The sequence below is a fragment of the Streptopelia decaocto genome, assembly GCF_964273445.1.
Source record: "Streptopelia decaocto genome assembly, chromosome: 13".
Lineage (NCBI taxonomy): Eukaryota > Metazoa > Chordata > Aves > Columbiformes > Columbidae > Streptopelia > Streptopelia decaocto.
The window spans coordinates 17,157,675-17,170,637 of NC_138668.1; the positions used below are offsets into that span (position 1 = coordinate 17,157,675).

Consider the following 12,963-nt stretch of genomic DNA (forward strand, 5'->3'; position numbering starts at 1 on the left):
AAATTTTTCAGAGAAACACAACTGGCAGCTCTTCAGACACTGGTATTTCCCAAGGGGAAGGCTGATGTTCTGCCAGGCAGCCCGTGGTTACTGTACCTCCCATAAACCTCTGGCTCAACGGTCACATACAGAAGAACAAAGCCTGTGTGTGTATGGGGTTTTTCTTCCCCTTCATTTCATCCTTACCTTCCACTGTCTGACCCTCTCTTCTGAGCATCTGGACAGCTCCTACATACTTCTTCAGTTGCACTTTTAGCACCTCATTTTCTCTGTTGATAAAAAGAACAGAATAAATAAATAAATATTAGTGTTTTCTCAAAATAAAGGAAAGCCCATTTCAATGGAAAGAAACATATTATCTGTGATAAGAAGCTTTATCTAAGTTTATCAAGACAAAAAAAACAATGACTTACACATTACATCAACAGCAGAGCACCACGAAAACTAGTTTTCCAGGGCCACACAAACAACTCAGTGAAACAGATCATCTCACAATCAAAAGGTTTCATCATTCGTTTAATTTAGATGTTCTACACTATGCTACATTGATGGCAGAAAAATGATAGAGTCTATCTAAATCAACAGTCGATTGAAAAACCAAGGGCGTGATACTAGCCAGGGAAATTCGAATGGCCAGTATAAAATTAGATACTCATTTTACTAGTTGTCCATGTATTTAATGTCAAACAAATAAGAACTCAGCTTTAGAAACCGACTCCAGCGTAAGAAAATGGCAGCAGTTCAGCACCACCAGGCAAAGGAAAGTTCTCCACGGATCGTTCCTCAACGGGAACCAGAAGGGAAGAAGCACAGCGAGTCCCTGGGGCCAGGCCGCTGCAGTGCCTGTGCCAGGCCCGTCCTCCTTCGGACAGCACAACACTGACACCACAAAACACCGCAACTTCATATCCGGGGGAAATGAAATGGATTCTGACCCACTGTATTGGAATCAAAGCTGACAAATGGCATGTCTGCAAACTCCGTATCTAAGGCCACTGAGTTAACCACGCGCACCAGAAGTGTTTCTACAGGAGAGACGTAACTGAAACGTGTTGCGGAAGAGCGCACTCAGACAACTTCTGCTCTTCAAGGAAACACCAGGGGAGAAATACACAGGTGCAGCACATTGCATGTATGGGAATCTATCTAAGAATGACAAGTATTCAGAAACCCAAACAAATACGTTTGATGGTCCTTATGATACCATACAGATAACACACAAAATGTACATATATATGTACATATACACACACAGAAAATTAAATTGCTGTTGTGAGCAATGCCATATTTATAAATAAAACCCTAGACTGGTACAATATACATATTTCTATGGATTTCAAATCAGTTTTCTGAATGATGTAACCTCAGTTTTATTCAATCCTTTAGCAGGAGGTTGCTACATAATTGAGAAGAAACTATTGATTACCCAACTATCAAATTTTTTAAAAGTCCTTGATGATTTTATGCATTTTATGATATTTTTTGTTTCCTAGACTACAAAGAACAAGTTGGTTTTCACAGAGTTGGACACTGCTATTCAGATTAAGGAAAAAACAATCAGAAACACAGAAATACTATATATTAAACCAAATCTAAATAATTTGTTCATTAAAAAAAGAATAGTTTGACAGCTAGACAAAAAGATTTCTCCCCAGAAGTGTAAATACGTCTGCATGGAAAGAACTATCTACAATTATAATATATTGAGTTTTAAGGATTCTAAAGAAGTAATCACACACATCTCCTTTCGGCCTTTGGGAACAGTCTCAGTGCTTCTGTCTGTACTGAGACAGCAGGGAAAAAAATAAATCAATTTTTCAGTACTGTGCCTATCGAATCAAAATTGATACAGTACAGATGAACTCCAGAAAGTCTCTAATTCACTTGGGTTTTTGATACAAGACTGAAATTCAAACCAGGACACTATGGCCCAGTCACAATTTTTTAATATGCCTCTTTATCATCTTATTACTTCTCTTTCTTTGAAATCTCTTTCTCATTACCATTATTTAGCTAGACACCAAAGAGAGCCCATCCTGATACATTTTATCAGAGAATGTTTAAAAAAAAATAGCAAACACTCCCTAAAAAGTCTTTAATGAGTTCAAGAGGCATCCTATCAGATATTCATAGCAAGTATTTTATAGGAGAAACTCCTGCATAGGAGCTAAGGGTCAGATTTGCAGAAATTCTTGTCCACCTGGGCCAGGACTCCTCCCTGTTGTCAAGGATGTGAAATATTTCTAGGTGAAGGCCCCAACTTGCCTTTTGCAACTTTTCCAAACTTTACCCTCCAGCTTGAAGCAAAACTGTGAGCCTGCGATGAGCCCAGTGACCACCACAGGGCTCCCAGCATCTTTCACAGTGCTCCAAAATGCCCATCCCGTGCTGAAGAACGAGTGGCACGGCTGGCAGTGCAAGGTGAAGGAACAGACAGGAAAACAAATAGTTACAAAATCAGGTTGAAATCCATGGGAAACAGAGAGAATGATGACACTAAAAGCACAACCATCTCCAAAACCTCATTACAACACATTTCCCTGCATGATCACTTCTCCCTTGTCAATAAGTGGCTGAAAGACAGTGAGAATATGTAATTTTACCCCGTGTCAGCTCAATGACAGAGGATGACAATCTACTGTTCCTCCAAATGATTCTTTTTGCTCACATGGCACAGGTCTAGTGTGTGGTGTTGATCAGTTTTTATACCACTGGTGATTACTCCAGCAGAACAATGATACTATTCTTCGGTAGTTTGATTATAAAACTAGAAAACTGCACATTAATTGCTACATTGAAAAAAATGCAATCCAATCACCAAAAAAAAAAAATTAAAAAATGAAAGCATCCTATAAAATGAGAATTTAACTCCTCCCCAGGCCTCTTTGTGGTTTTTTATTATTTGGTACACATAAGAAGCAGATTAGCGAAACAGCTTTGAAACTCCATGTCTTCAAGACAAAGAAAAACCCATGTATTTCCCCAGGTTTATTGTTTCAGCTTTCCAGCTTCTGACGGAGCAGACTCCCCTCTGCAATCTCTCCAAAATACGACCAGGGGAACACAAACACATGTAAGTACAGCAAAGTATCAATGCCACACACCCACAACAGCACGATAAATTCTACGCCATCTGAAGCTTTTTCAAGCAACTGCAAGAGTTTCTCCACAGCTCTGTGACTATTCTCCAAAGAAAACCAGATAAAGGTATTTCCAGGTTCCATTAACATCTTTTTTATAAACTAATGCAGTAAGGATCGGTCTTTTTTAGCAGAGTATATTTTATCCTATAGCATTTTCATCCAGTGAAATGACTTCAGATACTACCGAACTCTGTAGTTAGCTTTTGGTTTAGTACTTTTCCTGAAGATAAATCAGAGTGTTACCAATTTATGTGTATCCACTCTCAGCTGTTAGTGTCTTTGCTCAAAACCAGGAGAAAAAACCAGTAGTAATTATGGTAATTAATCAGTACAAAATAACAACTGCAAGCAAAGAGGAATGCAGGTATCAAAACCTGATACGTGAGTTCCGCGTATCAATTTTCTAAAATGGAAGATACCATCTCATAAAATCCCTAAAATTGTAAATATTTCTATTGTCAGAGATACTTGAAAAATTCACCAGAAACCACTGTATGTATTCACAAATTATAGAAAAACCTGCAGGATCCTACTGAACTCGTGCACTGAAACCAAGGTCAGAAACAGAACACCAGTCAGTCGGTTTGTCCGGAGAGCACCCAGGGCCTGGCGCCGCAGCACCCCCCGGCAGGCCTGACCAGGGTAACGTGGCCTTTTAGCCAAGGCGAGCAAATACAACATTCATAGCAAAGCATTTCTTTTTCAATTGCCATGTTTAGTGACACTGATCATACTCATAGGGAAACAAAATCATCTTTTACTGAAAAGAAATTTTCTTTAAATATTCATGAACGGTGTACAGCCACAGAACACCTGAGCAACAACTTGCTCATTTATTATCGTTTTTTGGAAAACTATCTGGAATGACATGTAATGATTGATTATATAATAAAACTAAGTTGCCAAATACCTTCAATTCCCTGCCTAATTTTGAAGCAAAAATAACTACACTTGCTCTCAAGTTTATTATTTAAAAATTAGTATTTGAGAAAATCTTGCCTAAAAGAAAATCAAAACTATTGTAAGAATGATAATTTTATAATATAATAAACTTTAAGTTACGACTTTTGTTGCAGAGGAAGAGACCCACCACACCTGCTTCTTGAAAAAGCTACAAAAATCCCCCTCGGGCTTCTGTCAAATGAGCACGGTTTGAAAAGAATCTGACAAGTTCTTCGTCGTTTCTCCTGGATCTCAACTCCAGTGGCCTGAAGAACACGGCAATCACGCTTCTGGCACAACCACGAGACGCTAACAAGTGCTTTCTGTGCAGCTTACTCCTAAAACGTGTCTTATTTCTAAATTCAGGCTTACAAAAAACAAAATCCAACCAATGCATTAGTGGTTTAGAAAACATTGTAAAAGTACCAAATCTCCAAATAATAAAATAATTGCATGAATCTTGAGAATGAATTGAAATAAACAATGCACTGCCAGAATATGTAGAACCTATATATACATATAGAGGGAGAGGTTGGGCTGGGTGACTGCCTTCCAACCTGAATTAGCCTACGTTCCTACTATTAGGAGGTACAAGAGCAAAATTAATTGTAACCATATATAACCTAAATGAAATAAGAAAAATAAAAACTATTACTCATAGAAGTGGAAGTGGAACTATATACGATTATACTATAAAGCCAATCTCTGAAAAACACTGTAATGAGGAATAATGAGATAAATTTAACTGCTTGTCATGAAAGAGAAACACCATATCCACGATCAACAGAAAACTATTCTTATGGTGGCTTCACAACACAGACTGTGCTCAAACAAACTATGAAAGGGCTCCATCCAAGCATTGATATCACACCTGAAAAAGCAAAAAATGACTTTGTGGACAAGACATATGACGAAGCTATTTATCTTCTGAAATAACTTGTAACTTGTGACATGTCACCAAGTAACCAAGCAGGAAAAAAGAGTCACTGAATATAGGAATAGTCCAATTAGTTTTCACAAGCAGGGACAAGAGACACTTTTCCTCTGTCTAAGCAGCTGCTCAAGGTCAGTCACGCCACCACTGCAAGATGCACAGCACATCATTTCGCCCACCCCGAGCTACGGCTCTCTGGGAAGTGCTGGAAAACATTAAGTGCCAAATCCAAAGACAACATGTCTTAAATAATACAGGCACTAAATAAGAGGAGGCGGATTAGGTTATGGAATGTACGCAGTAAACAGAAGGTACCTAAAAGTGTAAGATAAGTATAGTCACATTCTCAGCTCCATTTCCCTACACAGTGAGTTATCATCTCTGTCAATCTGCTTTTCTTGCTACAAGGCCCGTCCTTTGTAAAATGCTTTCCTCCAACATTTCTGAAAATAGTCTAAAAATATGCAATCTGAGACGATCCAGTTTCACAGTCAACTTCAATAAAGGTGTTTGCCCTGTAGGGGGATGTAACGGTTTTCCACACAGAAACAAAGCATCTCAATTAAAAAGCTTTAGCAGTGCCAGGAGCCCAGCGGCACAGCACGGCCCTGCGGCCCCAGAGCGGCCCGCTGACGGACACCTGCGCCCAATGCCTTGCAGGAGCTTTGGGGACAGGCATCAATACCAGCGCTCGCAATCTGAAGCATACTTGTTCACGAAAATACAATAGCCAGATTGTTACTGGATGATTTTCTTTGATGTAAGATGTTTGGAATATTACAATTGAGGAAATTTTTCTATTCAAGTCATGTGATCCATTGTTTTCAAGGTAAACAGTGAGATTTCACTATTACGAAATACCTGAAACCTAGTTTCCTCTCACCACATTTATTATACAGCACTTACAAAGCATTTCCAAAATTTTTGTTATTTCAAATTCTTCAAATTATTCAGCTTGCCCAAATTCCTGGTTTAAAATATTATTTATTTTTAAAAATGTACTACTCTTACTACTGCAGCAGCATCACCTACAGTGTACCAAGTGAACCAACAAAACCTAGATTCCCACAGAACTATAAGCTAATTTTCTTACGTGCTAAAAAATGAGTTGCAATGAAACGTTAAAGAAATGCATCTGAAGTCCAAAATAACAGGTGACACAAGAAGCTGTTGTACCTAAGCAGCTCTCAAGATTTTTTTCATGTGACAAGGTAAACTGACTTTCTGAACAATTCACACAACATACTCAGTCTCCGTAGCAGTAAGAGAAATTACATAAACTTGTTTAAAAATAATGAGTTAGCTTAAGTGAGCATCTCTTTAGATCTTGTTATAAAAGCTCCTTATCTATTCTTTAAGAAGGTATGTGCTTGACAAATATCTGATTCATCCCTATGTCACTGCAAATTCTAAAACTGTAGGGGAAGTGAGTCAAAGAAATATGAATATATAATTCCTATAACCTGAAATGCAAATATTAAATGTGAAGTATTTGCACTGTTTCAATTGCCCCACATCATGTGAATGTCCAACTCACGCATCTCTCCTTCCCCCAAAGTGAGTAGTTCGCTTTGATGTGTCATCAAAAGCAGAATTAGTAATGTCCTAAATACTTCTAAAAAAAATATGTCAAGCTTTATATTTCTCATTTTCAGATACCAGCTCTGCTATGCAATGAAAAGCTTATGGGAATCTCAGCTGTGGTACTTCACGACTGACACCACGCACGCAGAAAACAAACACTTCTCCCCGTGAGAAGGCACAGATTACTCATCTTAAATTTAACATTTAGGATGGGTTTGTTGTTTACTATACATGTGAATCATCCCCGAGGTCTTAGGCATCACAGGTTACTCTAGAGCTTATTGAGAATTGTAAGAAGAAAATCACACTATTAGAGCAGCGTTTACCCTCAGAGCTAAATCCCACTGAGACAAGGGCAGGTTAAAATGTTCTTCTTTCAGCAGAGCTGTGGCACAAAGTCAGGCTGGAGGCAGGCGGGTGCTGGGGCCAATGTTGGTCAACACCTTTGTCAAGGACCTGGCTGCAGGGACACAGGGCACCCCCAGCAAGTTCACAGACAATGCAGAACTGAGGAGCAGCTGATACACCAAATGGCTGTGCTGCAATTCAGAGAGACCTGGACAGGCTGCAGAATCGGACTCAGGTGAATCCCTTAAAGTTCAAGGAGGGGAAATGCAAAGTTCTGCATCTGGGGAGGCACAGCCCTTGGCAACCAGATGTGCTGGGGGCTGGAAAAGCAGCTCTACAGAGAAGGATCTGGGACAACAAGGTGACCACAAGTCAGCAATGCCACCCTGGCAGCAAAGCAAGCCAACAGCAGCTTGCAGTGCGTTAGGAAGAGCATTGCCTGTGGGTCACTGCCAACAACACTGCCCAGAGGGGCTGTAGAGGGAGATACGAAAAAAACGCACGGGAATGGTCCTGAGCAACCTGTTCCAGCTGACTCTGCGGGGGCTGACCCCAGCTGGACACCCAGTGCCCAAAGCTGCTCCATCACCCCTCCTCAGCTGCACAGGGGAGAGAAAGTGTCATGAAAGGTTGAGTGTGGAACTATAAAAGACATCTACCAGAGGAAACACAGTGGAGCACAATTAAAATGAAATAGGCTCCAAATCAAGTCCTCACTGGCTGCAGATCTGTTCCCCTCCTTGCCCCCTTACATTTCACGGCTGTATGATATTTGAGGTTTGGAAAGTACTGTTTGCAGACAGTGCTAGGTACTTCAGCACCATCAAGGCTATGGCATATCCAATAGAAGGAAAAGAAACAGGACATTGATATTGGGCAGACAGCAATATCAAGAATCACACAAATATCAAGTAAAATAAAAATTTTCAAAAAGGGGTGGTTAAAACTGGACAAAATAGATACATAAAGAGAAAAGGCCTCTTACATTTACCCTACATATATGTATTCATTTGTAGCTAGTCTCATTATCTAACTGCTGTTATTTTCATGGCTTATGTTTCTTAATATTAGTCTAATTACTTTTTAAAATTAAACTTGATTTCATAAGTTCAGTTCACTAATAGTCTTTCCTCTGGAGCTGTAACAGTGGTTTTGCTAACATTTTAAACTCTCACTTGGTGTTAACACTTAACAAAACAAAGAACACAGACCAACTGTATTTGTCAGAAAATCTCCCAAAGGTTTTTTCGGCTTAAATTCAAACAAAGTCCATGGTGTTTTTAGTCCTAGATCCCCTATGTTCTTCTGAAAACTACACTTCTTGCCAATTTCTTTTTCGTGTATGCAGAGTTTCCGGTTCCCTTGCCCCACTGCTGTTCCTTTTTGTGCCGCTGTGGGTGCTCCTCACCTGGCCAGGGCCTGGACCTTGCTGGCGTGTCGCTCCTCCTGTTCCGCCGCCTTCCGTCTCCAGTTGTCCATCTCCTGCCGCAGCGCCGCCGAATGCTCCATCTCGCCATCCAGCAGGTTCCTCAGAGACCTGGAAGGAGGCAGCAGCCCCTGTTAGAACACTGCAAACACTACCGATACCCTATGAATCACAGAGCAGGTGCCTGAATGACAGCATTAATGTCATCCTGAAGTTTCATTAGTCAATGTAATAAATTCTGTTGATTCGATTATACAAAGATATGAAAAGTTACAAGGAAAAAGGACCCAATCAAAACAGTTGTGCTTACTATTAATTTGTATTACACTCTCATCAACATGCCCAAAGCACATGGTATCTACTGTGCCACCACGCAGAAATAATCTATTACAGAAAGTAGCTTATAATTTGGTTTGTGCAAGCCCATACATCTCAGGAACAATCTATCAGCAATGTATTTCCTAGCAAGAGCAGCAGACAGGTAGGGCTCTTGTCCCGGCTGAGAGCACTGCAACGGAGCTCTGCCTAAAAGCTTGGACGAGACAGCACAGGGCAGCATGGCACGCAACCGCAAAGCCCAAAGCATGCCTGTCCTCTGCCAAAAAACCCGCAGAGCTGGATGGAGCAATAACTTGCAATTATTGGAGTGGGGAGGGTAAGAGGCAGGAAAATGGGATCAGTTGGTAGTCTCAACATTAGAAAAAAAATAAACAAAAATTAAAATATCTATAGGAAAATGTAAATTACCAAAATAATCCTACTAGAGCATAACAAAAGTATCTCTTGAATACATCTGCATTTTCATTCATCTAATGATGTGTTCCAATAGACTAAATACCTAAAAAGTAGGTTTGATAGCATTTTAAATAAGTAACTTATCATTTGTACATTTACATCATCATTTAGCCCCAAGCGAACATAAAGACCCTCACAATGACAGCCACCCTCAGCCTAACCCTGTCAGACATCCTGCATCACTTCTGCACCAGAGGGAAAAGGAGATTTTCTGAATATTTGCCTGCAAACCAACTTTTACTCATTTGGAAAGCTATCTGAAGAGATCTTAAGAATCTTTTGGCTTTAGGGTTTGGGTTTGAAAACACTGTAACTGGCAAAAGCTCCCAAAATGCAAAGAGTAGTAGGTGATCAGAATTCAAAGCAAGAAGCTGACCTGCAAACATTACTCTTCGGTATCAACTGTTGAATACTGAAGTATTAAGCTTACCTTTCACAGAAAAATAATACACATCCAAAGGATTACATGTAGCTTTACACAAAGGACAGCTTGTATTAACGTTTTGGGGTTTTTTAATTATAGTGCCTCTTGATTAGAAAAAGAAGACTACCTATTCTGTTCTTCCAGTTCATCCTTTCTATTCATCATGGCCACAATAGCTTGACGAAGTTCATCTAAAGAGAAGGGACAAAAAAGGATTAATTTCTGTGTGTATTTTTGCTCAGTTTAGATCTAAAAGTCATCGTGGCCCTAACTCAGCAACATGTTTAAGATGATGCCAACATCATTTGCTATTCAGCAAAGCACATAAAATGCTCTTAATCTCATCACTAACTTGAGCAACCTTTCCAAAATGGTATTATTTAACACAGGATCAGAAGTACTGATCAAATCTAATTAGTCTGCAGCTGGCTTTAATACAAATGTTTCCAAGTCTGCCTGTGCCTGCAGCTGGTTTGTTTTAATTGCAGACATATGGGACAATGCACCTTTTCACTGCGTGCACACTGATGACATACACTGTTACTTGTTTAACTTCTTCAAATCGCTTCTTTCCTCGCTATCAATTCTGCCACAGGAAGCAGAACGATTGCAGCAGCCAGAGCAGACGCAATGGCATTGCTGCTCCAGGGCACTTCTCCTCAAGCTCAGTCTTAAAGATGATGGGATTTCTGAATCTTGTAATTTCCTATAAAAACCTTTTTACCTCCTATAAATACCTAAAAAATACTTTCTGTCATTACATCAAGAATTTTTTTTTTTAATTATGACAGAATTTTAGATTTTAAGACTTCTTCAGGGTTAGCTTTACCGGTGACACCAGAGAAGTCCAACACCGCACAGAGAAGTGTCAGCTCAAAGTGCTGCTGCACCCGCAGTCCTGCTACTATGGTTTCAGCATGTAACTGTACCGCTGTACTATTACTATTTACTATAAATTTACAGATAATATTAGAACTTAGTTGTCTAATCTACAACAGATTCTGACTTCCAGATCCTCAATAAATACAGGAAATACAAATATTTGAATGGCTTCTAGCAAACATCGTGATGGATATAGGTCCTATAACAAAACAAAGATCTTTGCCTATAAAGCTGAATTCAGAATCTTCCTCAAGAAAGCATCAAGCCACTGGCATTTTAAATATTTCACCAGTGTCATTAAAACATGACAATGCCTGATCTGAGTTAGCTGTTACTATTTCTCTGACTCTCAATCAATTAAAGCCATTGCTGCTCAGACAAGTTGCTGCAGCGCTGGCTCCGCACTCCCGCTGGGGTGACAGCCCTACAATAACTGTGCATACTCAAGTCTGTTTACACATGTACTGATTTATTAACATTTAAACAACGAAGCTATTATAAATTGTCTCCTTTTTTCCCAGTTTTACCAACCTATTCAAATTGTAACCTTAACTTGCCTGGTAACTTAATCTTCTTTCCCTTATTCCAAGCAGAACCTTCTGCATGAGTGGAGAGCTGAAATCCCATCCTCTCTCACTCCCCTCTCCAACACACACATCAGTGAGTAGAGCATGAAAGCAAAATTCTGGTAAAGACCGTGGTTTGCAGAAAAGGAGAAGAAAAAAGCCTCTTGAAATAAAAGATGTTGAAATGCTTTTTATAATATCTCCATTTGCCTTATTTTTTCTGAGAGTTATAGAAATGACAATGCTGTAGAGACACAGCAATGCAGAAACTCCAAATTTCATTATTACATACAGGACAAAAAAACAGCGCTTAATTTAGGACCACAAAAGCAACCACACTTGATAACTCAGTACTTCTTGCTAATTTAGGTCGAGCACAGTAGCAGAGAAGATGTGGAAGAAGCACCAAGAGAACCACCAGGTGAGGGCTGAGCGCGCAGGCTCCGAGGGCTGCTCCATCGCCACCCCACTCACGGTTCTGCTTCAACTCCGCAGCACTACAGAGCTCCTCAAAACAAACAAAACCTATATTGTTCATCACTAACACTTCTTTAACCTCTGCATGCACAGTAAATATAAAGGAGTCAAACGTTCACTAGTGGAATTAAACAAATAATAAGTTACCAAGAAAAGTATCAGAAGCCAATTTAATCTTTTGATTCACGTAACTGAATGGACCTAGGACACCATCCTATTTAATTCAGGCGTAACATTCACAACTTTCAAAAAACGTAATTTCTTGCTCTCGCTTATGCTTCTCGAAAAATTCGAGCAGCACATCAGAACAGCCAGCGAAGACAAACACAGTAAATCCAGCAGCACGCCCGGCGGCACGTCCGCGTCACCTCACTCCTTCAGCAGACTTGTCTCGCTCATGGGGTGCGGTGGAAGAGGGAAGAAATAATTTAAAATAATCAGGGTTGTAGCAGCAACCATAAATTGGGCATTTTCTGACTTCTGGATTTCACAGCCTCAGTCTTTCTCCCCTCTTCTTGTCTTTTTTCCTTTTTTATTTTTTCCTCCACTTTTTCCTTTGTTTTTTTCCTTTTTCTTCCTTTTCTTCCTTTTTCTTTTCTTTCCCTTTCCCTTTTCCTTTCCTTTTTCTTTTCCTTTCCTTTTCTATAAAACAGTGGGTAGATGGCCCAATATACCCACTTCAGAAAACACTTTGATATTAGAGTTTATGTGCTACTTCTGAACTGCTTTGTGCTTGATATGTCGTTTGCATTCTGTAAAGTAACATTAACTGAAAGAGACACTCTACTGTTACTAATGATCAGCCTTCAACACCAACATAGCTAAAATTCAAGTGATAATCAGCGTTTCATAAAGATATAATAAGATAATTAGTGAAGTCTTTCAAATTATGTAATCTTAAGAGATATTTTTCCAACAACTTCTTAAAAAAAGGATTTCCATGTGGAAGCACCTGGCTTGGAATTGTTGGTTTGTTTATCAGTAAAATAAGATAACATAAAACTCAAGGAATGAATGTTCATATTAAACCTCATTTTTTAAAACACCAAAAAAAAATCTTCTATTGTGGAAATTCATCTGTAGTGCCTAATTACTAAAAAGCAAATATTTGCTCTAAAACATTTTTATTTCACTTCCATACTACATGCAAATCAAGCTTCTATAAAACTTTTCTAAGGCCACATTCAGAGCATGGAATACACAAAAAAAAAGTGGCGGGCTTTAAGAACCACCTGTCAGCTTCCCAGCAACCCCAGAACAGTCAGGAGTTTCACAACTCCTGTGCTGTTTCACCAAGGATGGGCCAGGTATGATTTTTCAGCACCTGTTCTAAGCAGGAGCTGTCAGATGGTCTCTGGGTGCGCACAAGGTCCCGCCACACTCCTCCGCAACCGCAGGGAACAGCAGCCTGGGAACAGCCCACAGGACCATTTGTTACTTTC

The 12,963-nt window shown here is 39.6% G+C and overlaps 1 protein-coding gene across 5 annotated transcripts in view; it reads right to left on the minus strand.

The window, feature by feature from the left end:
* The window catches only part of SNX29 (sorting nexin 29), a 126,246-nt gene that overhangs the window by 86,514 nt on the left and 26,769 nt on the right, over nucleotides 1–12,963 (minus strand). For all 5 annotated transcript variants that reach the window (XM_082064112.1, XM_082064115.1, XM_082064113.1 and 2 more), the window contains exons 12-14: nucleotides 9,724–9,787; nucleotides 8,360–8,488; nucleotides 187–269 (exon numbers count right to left, since the gene is read on the minus strand). In XM_082064112.1, coding sequence (XP_081920238.1) covers nucleotides 187–269; nucleotides 8,360–8,488; nucleotides 9,724–9,787 — 276 coding nt within the window. The remainder of the gene's footprint in view (nucleotides 1–186; nucleotides 270–8,359; nucleotides 8,489–9,723; nucleotides 9,788–12,963) is intronic.